We start from the raw sequence: 23,131 nt of genomic DNA, 5'->3' as shown, positions 1-23,131 counted from the left end.
ACCTAAATTTCTAAGGCTTAAACAAAACCAGGGCGTGGGGGCCTAAAAAAGCAGAAATCTGCCATCTTCTTCAATCCTCTTCCTCTTACACACAAAAGCTTTCAGACTTGCATCATACAGTACTTCAGTAAGGAGAGCACGAGCCCAATTTTTTCCCTTCCCAGGTCACCTTTTAAGAGCTGGTCTAGGTGTGAACGTTAATGCATTTAGCTTGGACACCTTCACTTAGTTACTTACTTTCGTTTGACACCACCCAGAGAATTTTTTCATGGAGCCCTTTTCTTATACTCCAGCCCCATCGAGGCTCTAGTTTGCAAACATATACATGAGCTCTGAGTTGTATGTTTCAGTACAATGGGTGATACTGCTTTTAGATTTGTACTATGGCAAATCTACGGGTTAATAAAGAAACAGAAAAATACTCATTATTTTACCTTAAAGACAATATTATTCTTCTTCCAAGGTAATTGTGCACTAGGCAGGGAGGAAGAAGCAATGTCATAGTGGCAGTAATTCACAGGATGAAATGCTGACCTGACTGAAGCCAATGGCAAAACTCCCATTGATTTCAATGGGGCCAGGATTTCATCCATAGATTTAAGGCCAGAAGAGACATGAAGATAATCTAATTTGACCTCCTGCATAACATAGGCCACAGAATTTCACCCAGTGATTCCTACATTAAGCTCATAATTTCTGGTCGATCTAGAGCACCCTAACTTGATTAAAAAATTTAAGGAACAGAACAAACCAGATCCCTATGTAAGCTGTTCTAATGGTTAACTACCCTCACTGTTAAAAATACATGTTTTATTTCTAGTCTGAATTTGTCTTGCTTTAACGTCAAGACAGTGGAACTTGTTATGCCTTTGTCTGTTACATTAAAGAACCCTCTACCATCAGAAATTTTCTCTACATGTAGTACTTATCGATCATGATCAAATAATCACTTTACCATCTCTTTGTTAAGCTAAATAGACTGAGATGCTTCTTTCATGTCTCACTGGAAAGGCAGTTTTTCTAAACTTTAAATTATTCTTGTAGTTCTTTTCTGAACACTTTCTAATTTGTCAACAACCTTACATGTAGCAGAGAGATCAAATTTTCCAGGTATCCACACAGGCCATTTGGAAAAGAAGATGGCTTCTGCTTTTCACATTTCTACACTTGTACTGATCATTCCTGTGATGCCAGGAATTTGCACTGGTGATGAACATCAAGAAATCTCACAGTACCAGTGCTAGGACATTAAACAGTGGCAATGATAGAAATATCTTTTTAAAAAGTGATATAATTAAACTTGTGCAAAACCCTGTGTAGGCACACTTGTTTTGGTTTAGTTAAACTGATTCCTAACTGTTTTAAGCTAAACTAAAATAAGCCTGGTTTACGCCAAACTAAGAACATGCACATAGCCTTTTGCACCAGTTTAACTAAATCAGTTTAAAAAAAAAAATCACACCTTCAATAAATTGGCGCAACTTTCTCACATAGATCTGAGCTTGCGAATGCTGTGATGCACTTCATCTCAAATAGGATGATGGCAGGGAGGGGGGTAACTAGCATCACTCAGCAGTGACCTCTGACTGATCAAAGCATGATGCTGATGGGTACTAAAATGAATGCCATCCTCTTCTATTTGTCTAGAAGGACGGTGAACTGGCTACAACGTGGAGGCGAGAGGAGTAAAGAAGGGAAATTTCAGGGAATCCATGCACTGCCAAACCATAATTGCCTTCCGTTTTTCTAACAATGCAAACAGTGCCAGCTGCCCAGAATAGGGTTCAGTTAATCTAATTCAGGTTTAAATTGAAGTGTGGGATGCATCACAGGTTGGACTGTATCACAGGGTGACTCTAAAAAAGAGGGCATGAACTGTAGATAAAAAAAAAAGCGGGGACTTGTGGGAGTTCGGGAATACTTAGTATGTAGGACAGGTGCAATCAGAAGGAGGAACAGAGGATGTAACTTAGGACCATTCAAAACAGGAGTGAAAGTGAAACTGGCATGGGGTGGGGGGGAATTATAGGGCAGCAAAACAGACAGATAGGTGGAGGAACTAGATGGGCTGCAAGCAGGGCCGGTGCAAGGATGTTTCATGCCCTAGGTGAAACTTCCACCTTGCACCCTCCCCCTGCGCCCCCACCCTGAGGCACGCCCCCCTCGCAGCAACTCCCCCCCTCTGTCCTGAGGTGCCCCCCTTCCGGCAGCTCCCCACCCTGAGGCACCCACCCCACCCCAGCTCACCCCTGCTCCGCGCACGAGCATGAGCGCCCCGAGCACGCCGTCACTGCTTCACTTCTCCCGCCTCCCAGGCTTGCAGCACCTAAGCTGATTGGCACCGCAAACCTGGGAGGCGGGAGAAGTGAAGCAGCTCACTCCTGCCCACCTCCTCCCCGAGCATGCCATCACTGCTTCACTTCTCCCGCCTCCCAGGCATGCAGCACCAATCAGCTTAGGCGCCGCAAGCCTGGGAGGCGGGAGAAGTGAAGCAGCCATGGCATGCTCGGGAAGGAGGCGGGCAGCGGTGAGCTGGGGCAGGGAGTTACCCTGCGTGCCGCCTCCTCCCTTACTTGCTGCAGGCAGCCCTCCCTGCGCTCCCCTGCCCCAGCTCCCTCCGCCTAAATGCCGGTGGTGACCGGGGCGGCCAAAGATCCGGCCGCCATGGTCGCTGCTGAAGAAAATGCTGCCCCCCAAATCCTAGTGCCGCCTAGGTTGCCTAAATGGTTGCACCGGCCCTGGCTGCAAGGTCTCCTTCCAGCCCAAAATGTTGCTATTTAGGTAGTCAGTAGTTTTAAACATGACTGAAGACAAAAGAGTTAGGAGGCCCCTAAACCTCCTGTTTGAAGGAGTCAAATTGAGGCAGCAGCTGTGCTTGGGAGATTCAATTTAAAATTAGGAAATTTCCATAAAAGGGCCACTTGCTATCTTATCAGCACACTAAACATTACCAAACATTCAGGCTCACAGCAGGATTCTAGATTGTCAAAAGAAATGGGACTTGTATATATCAGCTGAAATATCTAAAACTTTCTTGAAAGGGTTTGAGTTTTTTTTCTTTGGTCATGGCGCATGTGTTTAAGTTACCATCCACCCTCAGATTCATAGCTAGTCCCACACCCTGTGCACCTATGCTACAGGATAATTGCAGAGCCCAAAAGCTATTTGAGGAATTGTGACATGATCACATTGTATCACCCTATCAGGACACTGCGTCGAGACATGAAGACGCAAATGGTGTGACAGCACTGGACATCGTAACACAAGTGCTCATTCAGATACTAATCAGGACATCCTGTGAACCATGGCTCAAAAGAAGAAAACAGCTGTTTTCCACGAGAGTAAATCCAGGCCTGCAGTCGCAACAACCCATTCTGGATTTACAGCAACATGTGACTGCAAGTGAACAGTTTCTAGGAGGTCTGTGTTTCTTTCTGTGAAAACTCTGAGTGGAGGCAAGGTGAAGAGCTAGCAGCTGTGAGCAATTGTTGACAATGAGGATGTAGAAATGAGGCCCTGGATGAATGTGAAAAACACAAGTAACAAATAAAGAGTTGCTCTTGTGGTAATTTTATCACAAATGGCAGGATTACTTTATCATATGTAGTACTAGTCATTGGAACCTCAAAGCAGGGTTCAGTTAAAAATAAAAACGCAATGCCCCCTCTCCCCCCAAAAAACAAAAACAAAACAAAAAAAACCCACCCAAGGTCCAGCCCAAACCAGGACCACAACCCCTTGAAATGAATGTACCCAAAGTACATACATGTTTGTGAGGTTTTCATAAAGTTTCTTAGAGGGAGGAAACTGGGGGAGGTCCTTACACTCACTTTATCATCCCTGCCCCTTCTCGCCTGCAATGGCAGGACTACTTCTGCAGCTGGAGTGGAAGGCACAGCTGACCAGGGCCTATTGTGGGGAAACGGTGAACACTAAGGGGCCAAAGGTTTGGATAAATTCAGCTAAGCACCCACACTCTGGGGCATACATTCTAATGGAAGTTTTTCAAGTATAGGAAGCTTACCTCTCATGTGTCTAAAAGGTTTTTCCATTTACATTAACAATTTCTATCCAGATAAGGACAAATAGGTGCTGCTGTATGCTGGGATTGTGTATTGCTGATACTATCTGATAAAGCAATTGTGTCACTAGCAATAAATTTGAAACAGGTTTTAAATTATATCATTTGGCTTCTTTATTTGGTTGAAGTGGACCAAGAGAAAGGACTGGAGAGAAGTCTTCTATTGGTCTGCACCTCATCTATACAGTAAGTCAAGTGGGTCTTTTTCCATATTCAGAAACTGCCAGTTCCCTTCCAGGCAATAGTTTTTCAGCATTCAGCCAAACTGAATTTGATTTGTGGATGAGCTAGTATATAAACCCAATATACAAAGGGGAGCCATTTCTGAGGTCCATTGCAAACATGAGAGAAGAACAGGTTTATGAAATACTGCTTTGGTGAAAACTTTGGTCATGAATACACTGGTAATCAGAAAAATCAGTTACCTGAGCCAGTCATTTCCTCACCAATACAAATGCAGGATTGAATGTAGGCCCCATTAACATACACTCAGTGCAGTTGATTTCTCTTCCAAAGTGCTAACTGTGGGGGATGGGAGAATTCTTACCTCACGCATCCAGACACTGAATGGCCTCTGCCAAGAGTCCTTCTTCTCCAGATGCAGGTAGGCATTGAACAGGATCAGATAGATGTATCGTTCCAAATACTGTAGGCTCCTCAGTTGCAATATCCGCATTTCCTTCTCGTCCTTGGCTGTTTTCCCCTGAAATGAAGGATGATATAATTGGAATGATTAAGTCACCATCATTGATTCCAACAAACACCACATACAAGAATGCACTGAAAACAAAGATCTATATGCCATGGGCCTAATTCTGAGCTGAGGTAAGCAGGAGGGGTAGGGTAGCTATAAGAAATAAGAGTACATTATTTCTTCATCTGGATAAAGCAGTCAAGAGCAAGGAATACCATCAAAATGACATTAGATGGTTCTTTCTATTTCTGTGGAAGGGAAGAGTACAGTTAGCTTTAGTTTATTGCGGGACCCTTAAAAATTAGTCACTGGAATCTCAGCCTGTAGTTAAGGCACCCCTTATCATAACATTTTAGGCTTTCAGTTCAGCAATTCCATAAGGATCAGAATGCCCTCTACTTTTTAAAAATAGTCCATCACTGAGGGGTTCTTCTCCCCATTAGCAAATGACATACTGCAAAAAAGTCTCCTTCCCCTTTAAGAATATTCCTCCAGTTGAGATATTCTCCTTTTAATATCCATTGGTATCTATCCTGCGAGGCTTTCTCCAAGTAGAAGTCCCCATAATTTGGTGGGAGGTGTGAAGCCATAAAGAATCTATCACACTGGGGAACAAATTGCATAAAACCATGAGCCTTTCCTCGCATCATCCCCAGTCTCCAAACGCCCAAGAAGAAGAATTGAGCTGGCTCTTCAACCTCACTTTCCCACCATAGGGCAAATCAATGTTTACAAGAATGAGGGAGAAGTTTATTTTTAGTTTCACTTTTTTTGTTAAAGCTCTTCCATGTATTGTGATTCCTCAACACTACTGCACACCAGATAGATTTTACTTCCTGGAACACATTCTGTTCATACCATAATGCACAGCAGTTCTGGCCTACTATCCAGCATCACCAGTCCAAGGAGTCTCTCACTATTTCTCATTGGTTTTTCCACATCATGCTGGTATAAATCCCTTTAAATCTCTGTAGAAGAATCCTTGCTTTCCTTGACCAGGTCAGCTATTATGTTCTTATTGGACAAATCTCCCTGCCCAATAAGTACTATATCCCTTCCCTTGCTGCCCTATCGAGTGCCTGTCCTGGTTCTGCTTGCCCATTTTTTGACAGGCTATTATGTAGTTGAAAAAAAGTACTTTGTGATCAGATTTTCCTCTCTTAAAGGGTTATGTCTCTCCAAGACAGGAAGACACAAAGCAGAGGAGTCAACCCATTTGAGTTTTGTTGTTCCTCTTTTTAAAGTGGCATCACACTATGTCTCCTTGGCAACAATAAATGTAACAAGTGATTGCACAATACTTGTATCAAAAAATGAAGTTGAGGAGCAGTCTCGGGTGGATTCAATATACACAAAGCCCTAGTCTTCCTGTACGTCAACCAGCCCACCCCACCCCAGAGCAGGCCAGCCACAAAAAAAACCCTAATTTTCTGCTCCCTGCACAAAACAAAGAAAACTATTCATTGTGTTTAAATCATGGGCTGCTTTAAAAGAGTCCATGGGAACAAAAGACAACGTAGCCTAACCACCTTTTAAAAGTTTAAGGACACTATGAAACGTGAGCACCAATCCTGCTCGCATTGAGTTAGTTTCCATACTTGTGTGTGCAAACGTGGGCCCAGGTGTAGAGGAATGTTTTTACAAGTGCACATTAGCCTTTGTTTTCTGAGTCTGTGGCCCTTTATATCTGCTCCATTAATGGCTCAGTCTGTTTTGACCTTTAGGACACCTTAGTGCTCCTTGAAATCATCCTAGAATGGAGTATTTCTGAAAAAAGGCCCAATCAGCCTTCTGCTGGTGACAAAAATAAGTACGTACTTGAAAATCATTCCTGGTTTAGCTTGGCAAGTCAAGCTCTCATTAAACTGTGGCTTCAACTGTATAAAGAGTTCCTCTTTAAGATGTAGCCCTCAAAAATAGAAAAGGTATTGCTACGTGTGTGCTTGTGGGCACACGTGTAATATAGAGAAGGTCCAGGAATAGACATTCCCTGCCTCACCAGTCTGCAAACTATACCCTGTCTTTGTTATGGCTGTCCTATTTTTGAATGGCTATAGCTACTAGGCAACTGAGGGTTGGCTCTTCCTCACCTCCTGTCCCTAATCTGACTATACCACAGCAGTGACTAAGGGAGACATGGATTTACAGGTGGCTGCTCTTTGATTCACAATTTCTTGCTGAGCTCTCAAAAGACTCTGCCTGTGTTCCCCTTGAATACCACACTGTAAGTAGACACTAGTTCCTTCTACATTCAAAATAGCTAACTCAAGAAGGGTCCAGAGCTTGTGACAGCCACACAGAGATCTATATCAATAGAAAAATAAAACCACTATTACTTCCAAGATGAATGCAAGTCAAGGCTGACAGACAAAGCATGATGTTCCCTATCACTCTGGTCCACTACACCAGTATCAAAACAAAGCAATGGCACAATAGTCAATTAGCTGATGAGCAAGCTTAAGAGAAAGTTTGAGATAGAGACGTCAAACTATTAAAAGAAAATCCAGAACTGGTCTGCAAATAGCATCTCCTCATTAGAGTGCTGGGAAAAAAACAAACCAAAATGGCAATATTAGGAACTGCGAGACTGGATCAGACCTGAGGTCCATCTAGTCCAGTTTCTTGACAGTGGCCAGTATCAGATGCTTCAGAGGAAGATGTAAGAACCCTGCAGATGTGGGATGATCTACTCCCCAACACATACACTTTAGGTTTCATCCTAGTCCTGGTCTACACTACGAGTTTAGGTCGAATTTAGCAGCATTAGGTCGATTTAACTCTGCACCCGTCCACACGACTAAGCCTGTTTTGTCGACTTAAAGGGCTCTTAAAATCAATTTCTGTGCTCCTCTCCAGCGAGGGGTTTAGCGCTAAAATCAACCTTGCTGGGTCAAATTTGGGGTAGTGTGGATGCAATTCAATGGTATTGGCCTCCAGGAGCTATCCCAGAGTGCTCCATTGTGACCGCTCTGGACAGCACTCTCAACTCAGATGCACTGGCCAGGTAGACAGGAAAAGCCCCGCGAACTTTTGAATTGCATTTCCTGTTTGGCCAGCATGGTGAGCTGATCAGCACAGGTGACCATGCAGAGCTCATCAGCACAGGTGACCATGGAGTCCCAGAATCGCACAAGAGCTCCAGCATGGACCGAAAGGGAGGTATTGGATCTGATCGGTGTATGGGAAGAAGAATCCGTGCATGCAGAACTCACTTCCAAAAGATGAAATGCCAATATATTTGCCAAAGTCTCCAAGGGCATGATGGACCGATGCTACAACAGGGACACACAGCAGTGCCGTGTGAAAGTTAAGGAGCTGAGGCAAGCCTACCAAAAAACAAAGGATGCAAACGGTCGCTCCGGGTCAGAGCCCCATACATGCCGGTTCTATGATGAGCTGCATGCAATTCTGGGGGTGGCCCCTACCACTACCGCACCACTGTCCGTGGACACCTGCAAGGGGGGAGTCTCACGCAACAGGGATGAGGAGTTTGAAGATGAGGAGGAGGTAGTTGAGGATAGCGCACAGCAGGCAGGTGGAGAATCCCTTCTCCCTGGCAGCCAGGAACTGTTCATCACCCTGGAGCCAATACCCTCCCAACCCTCCCAAGGCTGGCTCCCGGACCATGAAGCCGGAGAAGGAACCTCTGGTGAGTGTACCTTTGTAAATATAATACAGGGTTTAAAAGCAAGCGTGTTTAATGATTAATTTACCACGCCAAGCCAGTATCAAGTAGTCTGGAATCATTGCAGAACAAAACCTTGCAGTGAATGGGCCCGGGCTTTGGCTGTTTGCCTTTGGCTGAAAATAAATCATCCCCACTGTTAGCCATGTGGTGGGGGGAGGCCCGTTCATGCTGAGCTGTTCGCGTTCGGCTGACTAGGATCTTCCCTGACAAGTGGGTTTTCATCAAGGAGAAATAAAGAACTATCACACTGTAGCCTGGCTAGTTGTGAAACTGGTTTTCAAAGCTTCTCTGATGCGCAGGGTGCCCAGCTGTGCTCTTCTAATCGCCCTGGTGTCTGGTTGCATGTAATCAGTGGCCAGGCAATTTGCCTCAACCTCCCACTCTGCCATAAACATCTCCCCCTTACTCTCACAGATATTGTGGAGCACACAGCAAGCAGCAATAACAATGGGAATATTTGTTTCGCTGAGGTCTAACCTGGTCAGTAAACTGTGCCTGCGAGCTTTTAAATGTCCAAATGCACATTCTACCACCATTCTGCACTTGCTCAGCCTATAGTTGAACTGCTCCTTACTACTGTCCAGGGTGCCTGTGTATGGCTTCCTGAGCCATGGCATTAAGGTGTAGGCTGAGTCCCCAAGGATAACTATAGGCATTTCAACATCCCAATGGTAATTTTCTGGACTGGGAAGTAAGTTCCTTCCTGCAACTGTTCAAACAGACCAGAGTTCCTGAAGATGTAAGCATCATGCACCTTTCCCAGCCATCCCACGTTGATGTCGGTGAAACATCCCTTGTGATCCACCAGTGCTTGCAGCACCATTGAGAAGTACCCCTTGCGGTTCACGTACTGTCTGCCAAGGTGGCCCGGTCCCAAGATAGGGATATGCATTCCGTCTATCGCCCCACCACAGTTAGGGAACCCCATTGCAGCAAAGCCATCCACTATGTCCTGCACATTTCCGAGAATCATTACCCTTGATAGCAGCAGCTCAGTGATTGCATTGGCTACTTGGATCACAGCAGCCCCCACAGTAGATTTACCTACTCCAAACTGATTCCCGACAGACCGGTAGCTGTCTGGCATTGCAAGCTTCCAGAGGGCTATTGCCACTCGCTTCTCAACTGTGAGGACTTCTCTCATCTTGGTATTCTTGTGCTTCAGGGCAGGGGAAAGCAAGCCACAAAGTTCCATGAAAGTGCCCTTACGCATGCAAAAGCTTCCATGAAAGTGCCCTTACGCATGCAAAAGTTTCGCAGCCACTGGGAATCATCCCAGACCTGCAACACTATGCGGTCCCACCAGTCTGTGCTTGTTTCCTGGACCCAGAATCGGCGTTCCACGGCATGAACCTGCCCCATGATGTTCAAATTGCCAGGGCCCATGCTTTGAGAGAAGTCTCTGTCCATGTCCCCATCGCTATCATGATCACACTGTCGTCGCCTCCTCGTCTGCTTTTGCAGGTTCTGCACATGCCGCAGGATAATGCGAAAGGTGTTTACAATGCTCACTGCAGCAGCGGTGAGCTGGGCGAGCTCCATGCTTGCTGTGGTATGGTGTCTGCAGGACAGCAGAGTTGCAGCAGAAGTGGTGGAGGGCGAAAGTTAGCACCGCACACATTTCCCAAGGGAGAACACAAGTACCCGGGAGCCCATGACAGAAAACATGGAGAAATTCGCTATCGGGGCAATAACAGCAGAACAGAGTTGCAGTGGAAGCAGTGTATGATGATGGTTTGCAGACTTACTGCACCATCTGCTGCCAGCAGCACCCAAGACACAACAGCAGCAGTGTCAGTGAGCTGAGCTGAGCGGGCTGCACGCTTGCCGTGGTATGGCGTCTGCACGGAAAAAAGGCGCAAAACAATTGTCTGCCATTGTTGTCATGGAGGGAGGAGACACTGACGACATGTACCCAAAACCACCCGTGACAATGTTTTTGTCCCATCAGGCATTGGGAGCTTAACCCAGAATTCCAATGGGCAGCAGAGACTGCAGGAACTGTGGAATAGCTACCCACAGTGCACCGCTCCGTAAGTTGATGCTAGCCACGGTAGTGAGGACGCACTCCGCCAACTTAACGCGCTTAGTGGGGACATACACAAGCAACTGTATAAAATCGATTTCTAAAAATTGACTTTTTATAAAATGGACATAATTTCGTAGTGTAGACATACCCCTAGTGTCTACTAGTTAGAGGCTGGCTTAAGCCCTGAAGCATGAGATTTAACACCCTTTCCAAAATGTTTAATCACTAATTGTGATAACTGAATATTCTTGTTAGACATCTAAATATCCAATCCCTCTTTGAATCTTGCTAAATTTATGGCTTCAACAATCTCCTGTGGCAAGGAGTTCCACAGTCTACTTACACACTGAGGAGCATATTTAGCTGAGAAGAGTATTAGGAGAGCATATCTCTAAAGTAAGGGTACAAAATAGTTGCCTTAATTTAAGGCTTTTTACTTATTAATATTTTAGAGAAAAACAGTAACAGGAAAACAAGAAAGCAAGAACACCAGACTATGTATGAAGCTGGAGTGCTAAATATTCAAGGCAACAAGACAATTTTGCTTTTAATTACATTTCCATTCAAAACTGGTTATCTGAAAAACTTGTCAGTTTTTTAAAATAGCCTATTAGATGAATGGCCTTTCATCTAGTAATATTAACAGCATAAGAGCATAAAAAAGCATAAGAGGAGTACCCAAAATGTAGTTTTCAATGCTATAGAATTATGCAGTTTAGAATTAGATTCTGTGCAGCTGGATAAGGAAAAGTCAATAATTATTGCTTAGCAAATCAGCAATCACCCATATCTAGAAAACTCTTGTTTCTAATTGCACACACCTGCTCTGGTATGTTATTTTACAAATATATGACCAACTGTAAGATTTGGAAGCAGTGGACACAAACCTCCACAGCCAAGATATTTTGTAATCCTTCTTCCCAAAAATGTATGAAGCTGTGGGCTGTTTGCCAGGGGAACACTAAAAAACCTTGGGGGGGGGGGGGGAGGGAGAAGATTACAGAAAAGTTGTGGACTACTTTTATTGCTTTTTCTTTCCCATTTAAATGTCTTTATTCTCTTCCTCCATTACTATCTTCAATTCATTCAGTGTTCAGCTTCCTCCCTTCTGTCTGGTTTCTCCTTCATTTTCTCTTCTGTCTCTTTTCCCAAAAAAAATTAATCCTCTTCCCTTTTTCTAGACTAGAGACCTTTCCTCCTTTCCAATGGTCTTCCTTAGTTATTTTTTCCCCATTTGTCCTCTAACCCCTAGTGATTTCTTCTTTTCTCTACCTCAAATCAAATTCTCTCTCTGATCATGTCTCTGCCCACACTTACGTTGCCCAGTAACTTCTCCCTGTCTTCTGCCATCCCTGCTTTTGTCAATATCCCTTCCCTCCAGTGCTGGTCCTCGCCTTTCCCACTGACTCTCAGTGCTCCATGTTCCAGCTGGAACACGTGGCCCGAGTTGTGCAATGATCAGAAGAATACTCTTATGTTAAAGTGAGGAGTGCTCCTGTGACCATTGGCTGGCTCCCCCCCTCTGGCCTTGTGTTTGAGGCAAGGTAAGGAGCAGTGGTATCTGTAGCAGCGGAGCAGGCTGGTGATGAGAAGCATACCAGAAAGTAGCAGGCTTTGCCAAAACAGCTTCAGACCCTTGGCTTGAGTGGGGGAACAGCAGGTGTCTGGTGATGTCTGCAGTCTAGCACAGAGCCAGGACTTCAAATCTCCCTTTGGCAGGAACTCAGAGCTATCGTGAGGGACAGCAGGATAAATGTTACTTTGCAGGAGTCTCCTGCTTCAGAAAGCAGGCTTGGGAGGCCTGAAGTTATGATCATTTCAGGTAATGAGCAGGAATGTATCATATAAAATAGTCATGGCAATAAGCACATAGTAAATCTTATTCTAAAGCAAGCTGTAGCAGAATGATGGACGCTGGCACTGAAGCAGGTCAATTACAAGAAATACAGTTCCAATGAGTTCAGGTAAAACATTTAGGGAAAAATATCTCAGTTTAATAATTAACTTCTTATTTAACAATGATTGACACAAGCAATGTCACATGCTCCATAAGTAGGTGCATAATAAAAATGGTATAAACAGCTATATAAAAAGACAGCAGTTAGGAATTGTCAAAGTTAACTAGGGGATTTGGAGGCCCAATTATCCTCTATGCAACGTGGGCCTCTAAATCCCCTAGGCTGGTTTGAAAATCTCAACCAATGTCAATATTGTAGTAGGGTGCAGTCCCAGAGCATGCTGAGTGTGGAGCTGCAATCACCCTTGTTTGTGATGGCTCTCTCAGCCATCAGAATGGTTTGGTTGCCAAGGTGTCTTAGTCCAAACACCACAAAATAAAAGGCTTCTGTCCCAGCCGTAAGGTGGGCACAGCACAGCCCTTCTCTCCAGAGGCTCTTCTACCTTTCTTCAAGCCCTACCCTTCCCCTGGGCTCAGCTCTAGCCCCTTCTGGGCTCTGCTCAGTCTCCCCATCCTCCTGCTGTTCACCAGGGTCACTGCATCACCTCACTAGGTGAAAGTATAAACAGCTTCCCAGACATCCACAACCCTGAAAGGCCACCAATAATGTAGTGTCTCTCGCGCGCACACACGTTTAAAATAACACCAAGAATTTTCCTTCGATCTCTAGGGACTGTCTCAACATGCAAAGGGTACAGCTACACTGACTTCTGCTTTTCCAGCAACCTTCTCTTAAAGCTAAGTTTGATTCTACTTAACTGCATCATTCTCTCTCCATATGCTTGCCAAGTATCATGTGTCCTATTTATCTGCTTGCTGAGGTTTTCTCCTTCTTTCTGGAAAATTGTGCAAGTACTACTAGCAGCATTGGTGCTGACTGATGACAAGGATGTTGGCTATGAAAATCTGATTGGTCATGAGATTTCTGATTGTAAGTAGGACCTTGTCATAGGTTGACTTGCACCTTTAAGAGGGAGTGGGGCCCAGTGTCTCTGTGACCAATTACCTGATACTCAAGTGGGCTGAAGGAGAGGCAACTAGGCCTTATAAAGAAGGAAGCCAGCAGGGCAAGCTGCAAAGCGTTAACAGACTCCTACAGGCAAGTTTGAGACATTAGGGGAACAAGACCCCAGACAGGTAGGGCTTAGAGTGGCCTGCTTAAAACAGTGAATTTAATTGGACCTTGTGGACGTTAGTTTTGTTTGCAACTGTGATATTAATAAACCCAGACTTTAGTAAGGGGTGTATGCAGAGAAAGAAACCTGTGTGAAATTTACTGAGGAGCCCAGGAAGAAGGGATGTGCCACAGAGCCACTCCTGTGGGTGCTTGGAAGGCAGCTGACCCTGTTACAGGGCTAAACAAAACAAGAAATCACCTTCTTGTTGCATCCATTCTATGTCTTCCAGTTGTAGAGATGATGTGCCAAATTCTACCTTTACTCACACCCCATCCGACCTAGTGCAAGTACTGTGATTTCACAGGATGTACGCAAGCCCAGAATATGGTCCAATTACATTAGTCAGATCTTTGCATCTCCACTGAAGAGAACAGTACATGGTGATTGTCTGGTCCCTTAGCCTGTGTTTTTTGTGAAATTGAATGAACTAGATCCCAGCAGCCTTGCATTGGTATTATCTTCACTTTTCATTACTGCAAGCCTATTCTTCATATCGCCTTTTCCAAAAACTATACACATCTTTGACTTTGTGGATGATGAGACTTACCATGGATAATTGCTAATTCTTTCCACATTAGCTTCAGATCTGTAACAACAGCTGCAGTGAGTTCAGCTCCATTTTCACTTTGGAGGCGATATGGGAAACATAACAGCAGAAAGATATCCATCTGCTGGTATGCAGACTCAGCTTCATGCTTAGATGACAGTGGTCACTGGATACAAAATTTGGTCAAATGTTCCTAGTATAGCACAATCCATTTGCATAAGCCTTGGGCTACTGACTCTATACAGACATTGGTACTGTGGAAATTCACTCACATCAAGATGACTATGCAAGACAGCTGTATAAATCTTCCACACAACCTAAATCCCAGACAGGGAAATACCCAGAATGAAAAGGTTATTGAAAAGTTACCTTAGTTTAAAAGTCCAGATTGGATTTATTCTCACCCTCATCTTTCCGAACATTAGAAGTCAAACAGCCTTTGGTATCTTTGCTGCGAAGCAGGGAGAGACCTCCATTTTTGCCCTAGTTCTCAAGTGTGCTGAATTAGTGAGGTTCTACTGTACTGTTGATATGTAATGGTCTGTAATGAGCTATACAGAGTTAATTCTTTCTCAAGGGGGTTCTGGAGATTTCAGCTCTGCCTACATTGTCACCACAGACCCTTATCTCCTGGATTGACTTATTTACAAGGAAAGCTTTACAGCTCTCTGTGGGAATCCACACAAGGGAGAGGAAAATGCAGTAGTGTCAGACCTTGCCCCCTCATCTAGAGCTATGTAGGGTCTGGTGCATTTCTCCCATGGGATCGGAGCAAGATTTGTAGATCCCAGGGCACATATGAAGTCCATAATCATATGCACAATAGAATTCTACTGTATAGCATCTCCCTGTGCCCCAGCATGCAAGGGGATCATGGCTGGCACACCCACTGGTCCTAACATCCCTGCAAAGGGGGATAATATTGGCTGTTAGGGTATTACGCCTGTTCTAGGGCTAGAATGAATTCAGAGTGGCTCCATTCCCACTCCACAGCTGGCAAGGGATGGTGGTAAAGACTCCTTTCATCTACTCCCAGAGATAGTGTTAATGTGCAGCTTGACCAGTCCAGCTGCACCCTAGTTCCAGGCTTTTGCCCTGTGTGACGAACAGAAATATAATAGCTACCATTTCCGAGGATTTGGAATATGTAGGCACTTCATCTCTAAACAAAGACCATCTTCTACAAGCCAACCCAGGGAGATGAACATTCAGATTCCTTGGCTCTGCTAATGCCAGAGGGAGAGAGCATTTATCCCCACCCCCTACTCCCTTCACATTTTGTATTTAAAACTCATGATCTTGATGGTGTAACTGTTTGGTTGTCTGGGAAACTAGAGGATATCACTGAAAAAAATTAATATCACACTGAAAAATGCAATGTGTCTTGCCATAAAATAAATGGAACTTGGGCGAAGAAGAGGAGAATGGTGGTGACAACAGTGGAGGTGGAAAAAACGAACAAGAATTTCTGTGCTGGCTTTGGCAGCCAAAAGAATGACCCGTCAGATCTATTTTAAGCCAGGCGTTAACTGGTTTTGGAAAGCAATTCTTCTCTGAATCATTTTTATATGACAGTTCACAGCATTCCAAAGCTGCTCTAATTACACATGGCCTGGCCTTCGAGACACATTACCTGCTAGAATGAGATCTCTGGGGAGAAAGCCGGTCAGACTGGTGGTCTAAAATGGCTGTTTTGGGGAGAGAAGGAGTTTGCTGGGGAAGGGAGAGATTTAAGTTGCTGTCTAGAAGCTTTAGTTACACTTTCACTATCGTTCTGGGAAAACTTAGGGCCTGATCCTGCAAGTATTCCTGACATAGAACTCCCATACCCTTTTGTCATTTCAGTTTCACTTTATAATCCCCTACAAAAGCAGCTTCACTGACTCTCTGGTATGAGTACAAATCTGCATCCCCTGTCATAAATAGAGCTGGGCAAATAGTCTATTCTTTTCTAGCTAGATATTTGTAAGCTGCTAATCACCATGGCATGTAGGCCAAATGTTTCCACAAATATTCATGTGAAGGATTTTTTTAAACCCATTTGTGCCCTCTGCGTTGTTTCCACAAATATTCATGCAATCAGATCTACTAGTATATCTGCTCTCAGCAAGGGAATCTCTGAAGCTCATGTCTGAATGCTCACACAACGCAAAATTTAAACTGGCTTTCTGCAAGCACTCATAACAAAAACCTGATGTTCAAGCTTGTGCTGGTGTGCAATGTGATTTTCATAAAATCATAGAATATCAGGGTTGGAAGGGACCTCAGGAGGTCATCTAGTCCAACCCCCTGCTCAAAGCAGGACCAATCCCCAGACAGACTTTTTGTCTCAGATCTCTAAATGGCCCCCTTGAGGATTGAACTCACAACCCTGGGTTTAGTGGGCCAATGCTCAAACCACTGAGCTATCCCTCCCCCCATTTCAGTAATAAATAGGGCTGTCGATTAATAAATGTTAACAAATCACAACCAAGCAACAAAATACATTTGGAATAAGGAAGTCAAAGTTGAAAAAAAAAATTGGCAAATAATTCCAAAACAACAAATACATGTAAGAAAGTTACCATCTGTTCACAAATATTCCATAAGCAGAAAAGACACACGACCCATCAGATCACTCCTTTCTGGAAATTATTCGCTCAGCTCTCCTCCTAAAGCTATGCAGTTGCTTTTACTTTTCAAATCATTTAATTTACTTTTTGGGAAATAAATATTCCATCTCCAAGCTGAATGTTTCTAGACCCAAAAGTCACTATCATATTTCTCCATTCTGCCAAAATCCCCTCCTCATGCTCTTTGTCAGGGTGAAATCGAGGAATAGCACAAAGCTGCAAAAGGGAAAACCTAGCCTGCCTTTCAGTTAGTGGGGAAAATTGAAGGTTAATATTGTTTGGTTAAACAAATATTTTCCAGTAGTCCCCAACTTCCATTTCAGTAATAAATAGGGCTGTCGATTAATCACAGTTAACTCACACGATAAACTCAAAAAAATTTATCGTGATTAATCAGACTGTTAAACAATAGAATGCCAATTGAAATTTATTAAATATTTGTGGATGTTTTTCTACATTTACAAATATATTGATTTCAATTACAACACAGAATACAAAGTGTACAGTGCTCACTATATATTATTACAAATATTTGCACTGTAAAAATGATAAAATTGTATTTTTCAATTCACCTTATACAAGTACTGTAGTGCAATCTCTTTATCATGAAAGTGCAACTTACAAAAGTAGATTTGTTTGTTACATAACTGCAGTCACAAACAAAACAATGTAAAACTTTAGAGCCTACAAGTCTACTCGGTCCTACTTCTTGTTCAGCCAATCGCTCAGACAAACAAGTTTGTTTACATTTACGGGAGATAATTCTGCCCGCTTATTATTTATAATGTCACCTGAAAGTGAGAACAGGCATTCTCATGGCACTTTTGTAGACGGCATTGCAAGGCATTTACATGCCAGAGATGCTAAACATTCATATACCCCTTCATGCTTCGACCACCATTCCTGAGGACATGCTTCCACACTGATGACGCTCGTTTAAAAAAAAAAAGCGTTAATTAAATTTGTGACTTAACTCCTTGGGGGAGAATTGCATATCTTCTGCTCCGTTTTACCCGCATTCTGCCATATATTTCATATTATAGCAGTCTTGGATGATGATGACATGTTGTTCATTTTAAGAGCACTTTCACTGCAGGTTTGACAAAACACAAAGAAGCTACCAATTTGAGATTTTTAAAGATAGCTATAGCACTTGACCCAAGGTTTAATAATCTGAAGTGCCTTCCAAAATCTGAGAGGGAGGAGGTGTGGAATATGCTTTCAGAAGTCTTAAAAGAGCAACACTCTGATGTGAAAACTACAGAATCCAAACCACCACAAACAAACAAACAAAAAATCAACCTTCTACTAGTGAAGGGGTGGGCAAACTACGGCCTGCAGGCCACATCCGGCTTGCTAGCCAACTTAACGTGGCCCTCGAGCTCCTGCTGGGGAGCAGGGTCAGGGGCCGCAGCTCCATGAGGCTCCCGGAAGCAGCAGCATGTCCCCCCTCCGGCTCCTACGCATAGGGGCAGCAAGGGGGCTCTATGCGCTGCCCCCAACCCAAGTGCCACCCCTGCAGGGCAGCACCCGTGGACAGGGCAGCGTGCAGAGCTGCCTGGCTGCGCTCCAGCATAGGAGCTGGAAGGAGGACATACCACTGCTTCCGGGAGCTGCTTGAGGTAAGCACCACCCAGAGCCTGCACCCCTGAGCCCTGCCCCAGCCTGGAGGCCCCTCCCACACCCTGAACTTCTCATTTATGGCCCCACCCCAGAGCCTGCACCCCCAGCCAGAGCCCTTTCCCCCTCCTGCACCCCAACCCCAATTCTGTGAGCATTCATGGCCCACCATACAATTTCCATACCCAGAGGTGGCCCTGTGCTAATGGCATCTGACTCAGATAATGAAAATGAATGTGCATCGGTCTGTACTGCTTTGGATCGTTATCAAGCAGAACGTCATCGCATGGACGCACACCCTCAGGAATGGGGGTCGAAGCATGAAGGGACACGTGAATCTTTAGTGCATCTGGCACATTGTGACGCCAGCTACAACAGTGCCATGTGAACGCCTGTTCTCACTTTCAGGTGACATTGTAAACAAGAAGCGGGCAGCATTATCTCCTGCAAATGTAAATAAACTTGTTTGAGCGATTGGCAGAAAAAGAAGTAGGACTGAATGGATTTGTAGACTCTAAAGTTTTACACTGTTTTATTTTTGAGTGCAGTTATTTTTTGTATATAATTCTACATTTGTAAGTTCAACTTTCATGATAAAGAGATTGCACTACAGCACTTGTATTAGGTGAATTCAAAAATACTATATCTTTTGTTTTTACGGTGCAAATATTTGTAATAAAATATAAAGTGAGCACTGTACAGTTAGTATTCTGTGTTGTAATTTGAATCAATACATTTGAAAATGTAGACAATATCCAAACCTATTTAAATAAATGGTATTCTATTATTGTTTAACAGTGCGATTCATCATGTGATTAATCTTGATTATTATTTTTATCACGCTATTAATCACAATTAATTTTTTTAATCACTTGACAGCTCTAGTAATAAACACTTGCAGGTAGAGATTTTTAACGATTAGCAATGCCAGAAAAATTGTATCTTCCCTCAGAGCTCTCCCACAACCGACCCATTGTGTCAAGCTTCTAGAGATTCTGTTATAACTTCACTGAGGATATGAAATTCATCTTCCTGAGGAAGGAGTGACTTCGTCCATCACACATGTAGTAGGCAGAAGAGCAGTTACAACACAAACCCTACTTATAGTTATCTGTTTAGTTTACAACCTGGTTCATCTCAACCAGCCCCATGATTGTAAATTCACTCTCCTGCAGCTCCTGCGGCTATTAGTCTTTGCCTGTGATGCACTGAACTGATTATAAGGAGATAGTTCTTCCTGATACGGACTGGGGAAGAGTGAAAGACACAGAAGAGCAAAACATGGCCCCCCAAAATGTGCGTCTTTCACTGAGCTGCACCTTTATGAGCTGTATTATTCTAACAACTTATGACACATGCTGAGAAGATATTTTCCTAATGCCTGTAACTGAGACACCCAACTACTTAAGCAATAGGACACAACAGGCAGCACATTTCCAGGTGATTATAACATGTCTCTGGAAGTGCTGTAGGCAAGAGGCTGAGGCCAAATGACTTTAACCACCCAAGAAGTGTAATAATTATTACCATGTAGTGCACAGCATAGAGTATTTTAGTACCATTATGAAATGGACTTTATATAACAGAATGAGTATGCATTTACTGGGCATTATTAGTGACATGTGTATGAGATCACGGACTGTCAATCAGAAAGCTCTATCTATGGCCTGGTTCAAAGGCCACTTTAGACCTGAAGTTAATTCATTACAAAGTATTTATTCATGTGTGTCCTTTGCTTGAAAAATATTCAGTACTTGAAAGGACTTTGTTGAAATGAATATTGTACAAAATATCAGGCTGCCAAGACCTTGAACACTCCATCTTGGTTTAATTGCCCACTTACTACGCTAGATATCAGCACCTTCCCTGACATATACTGCATGGCTGCCAGCAAAAACATTCCAGAAAGACTTAGTTTAGATGACAGAGCCGACTCCCCGCAAATGCACAAGCACCATGACGAACAATCCCGTCAGCAAAAGAAAACCCACCACCAGTTCCCTCTCCCCCCAAAGCAGATATTCTGTCACATCAGCCTATTCCCACAGTGTTTTCTGCAGGGAAATTGACATCAGTTATGTCTCTGTAAATGGATACATAAAACACAAACACCGACAATAGCGCTGCACTTTTCCCCACTGGTTACTGCAAGCCTTGAAATACATAGGAAGTGTGGAATTTGCAAACAAAAGCAGATGTGAACACTGGAGGCTTCTCTGTTTCTGAGGTTTTACAACCATTTGTACATTTTGGAAATGACAGGAAAATGAGACAGAATTGTCTTTTTGGTGGGCATTTTTTGGTGAGGTTTGTGGGATGTGTAATGGCCCATTAAAATGAGGGCAACCCTAGAAATAAGATAGACAGCAACGGTGTGTGAGAGAACCAGGACTGAAATAAGAACAGGTTTTTGCAGGTCAAGTCAATAGAGGTGCATTTGCAAAGCTGTATGGTAACCTAGGGCTGGTTACCAGGTATAGTTGTAGGTCAAGGTACAGGTGGTGCTGATCAGTGGCTCATGGCTGGAATAGAAGGACATGTATTGCAGGTTAGTATTAGCAGAGCTATGATCAGACACTTGCACAGTGGAATGTTCAAACCATAACTGACAGAAGCCAATGGTGTGAGTTTTGCACTTCCAATCATAATAAATATTCATTTTTTTAATGTAAAAAAAAAAAACTTCTGTGTTTTCTCTTTCCCTCCCAAAAGATATAGAATACAATCATGTGTACAACGAATAAGCAGGAGACTCTAGAAATCAGCTGGTAGCCCTACAAGACTCTCTTTCCTACAGCCAGAGAGAGAATATAGTTTTTGCCGTAGATCCCAAGGTACACTAACAATCATGACTGAGCCTTCTTCACTGTTATATGTGACTGAAAATAGTAACACTGTTTACAGATTGGTTTTTAAATGGAAGTGGATCATGTTTCAGAACAGGAAGCACTTCCCTGTGGCTAGAAAAAGAAAAACAGCCTTCTAATCCCATGCATAATGCACAAATGAAGGGGCTGTGGCAGATCATATACTGGCTATGGCCTACATGTGCTACAAGAGTAACTTCACATTCTAAGAGTCCCATGGAACTAGAGATGCTAGGAACATTCAGGCATTCATTCAGTGTGGCAGATGAGAATATACTGAAACAAGGTTGCTTTTTTGTGTAAAGGAACAGAGTTTCCAATCCATCATTTGGAGTTTTAATCTTTTTATAAACAGTTATGGAAAAGCCCTAAGTGTCCTAAAGAAATTACTCTAAAAACCTACAGAATTTAAAGGAGAATGATATGCTTTCTATAAGCTTTTCAAATCATCCTACAGAATTCTGTGGCAGAGAAACCTTTATTACATTCTATCGGGGAGGGGGAGGTCAAAAATCTATAGCTAAGTTATTATTGTCTGTTGGACTCTATAGGATTGTCCCATAAAGGAAATATCCACTGTGTATGTCTCCATCTCCGAAGAGAGAAAATAATTTCTTAATTTTGTCTTTTTCCATTTGAGAAACACTGATTTCTCTCTGCCTTAGACTTACCCCCAACCCTAACATTGAAAAAGACAGCGCGACTCTCCATTTGCAGAGATCAGGCTGCAGTTCCTGCTGGGATCAATCAATACTGCCTCTTCTGTTGAGGGTGCACTAGAGAGCACTGTGGGTCTCTGAGGACAGTATTCCCTACCCCGTGTTCCCAAGATCTCAGTCCAGAAATCTGATCCTTTGACCAACCATGCGTTCCTGGGGTAGTGAGCCACCAATGCTTTATGCTTTGTTTTTAATGGAGTTAAAATGGAAAGTGCCCTTAATTTTTTTTTGATGCAACTGTATAACCCAAGTATTGTCTACTATCACCATTCGGGGGATTAGGCTTGTGATTAAACTGCTGCTGTGCCAGCTAGAGAGCTTACACCAGTTTCGGGGGAGGGGGGGGAGAACCAGTGCATTTTGATCTTATTTGAATTTCTGGTGACATTGCTGGTTTTTCTTTAACAAAACCAACACCAACAAAATAAGAATTTAGACGATATCTCCCTCACTCTCTTCAAGCAAGGTCAGCGCAAACCTTAAACTACTCAACAGAATTCTTTTGGAGAAATCTATTAGGAAATACACTGCTCTCTCCTATAGAGTTTTCTCTGTCCTCTCTTATACCACCCCTTTTAAAAAACAACAATAATTTGGAGTGAAAATACGCAAGGAATAATAATTAAGATAAAGAAAAAAGGCTTTTCCTACACTGTTTACCAAATACACTTCTATCTTCACTTGCAGTAACTCCTGCTATTTCAGTCTTGGGTCCTTCCTGGATCTCACATTAATGCTAGGGCCACGCTGAACTGTGTGACAGTTTTGTAATGCAGATAGTCATGCACTAGGTTGAGACCACCAATCCTGTTTCTTCTTGTAACCCTAAGTACAAATGCTAGGGCAGGAATAGGCTCGGTCACCAACTTCACCCCTACCCCTAGTACTTTTTTTCGGCGGGGGGGGGGGGAAGGGGGTAGGAGGGTGAAGGGGACTTTTTATTACTTTGCAGGTACCTACATTGTAGAGATGATTTTAAATACAGCTCAAAATACCTTGGAGAAATAAACTGCAGAGGACTATGGCCTGGCCTGAGACAGAACCTCTCCTTTAAAATTTGCAAGTTTACTGAGACCATATGTTTCTTTAAACACTAAACCATGGCCTGATTCAAAGTCCATTAGTGTAATGCCTTGAAT

General features: G+C 43.3%; 1 protein-coding gene across 4 annotated transcripts in view; it reads right to left on the bottom strand.

The window, feature by feature from the left end:
• Positions 1-23,131, bottom strand: part of PALD1 (phosphatase domain containing paladin 1) — a 193,793-nt gene that overhangs the window by 14,686 nt on the left and 155,976 nt on the right. For all 4 annotated transcript variants that reach the window (XM_039482388.1, XM_039482390.1, XM_039482389.1 and 1 more), the window contains one exon: positions 4,629-4,784. In XM_039482388.1, the coding sequence (XP_039338322.1) occupies positions 4,629-4,784 (156 nt within the window). The remainder of the gene's footprint in view (positions 1-4,628; positions 4,785-23,131) is intronic.

The sequence above is a fragment of the Mauremys reevesii genome, linkage group 7, assembly GCF_016161935.1.
Source record: "Mauremys reevesii isolate NIE-2019 linkage group 7, ASM1616193v1, whole genome shotgun sequence".
NCBI classification, from domain to species: domain Eukaryota; kingdom Metazoa; phylum Chordata; order Testudines; family Geoemydidae; genus Mauremys; species Mauremys reevesii.
Note: the sequence above shows the minus strand (reverse complement) of the source record. Positions and strands in the feature narration are given on the sequence as shown.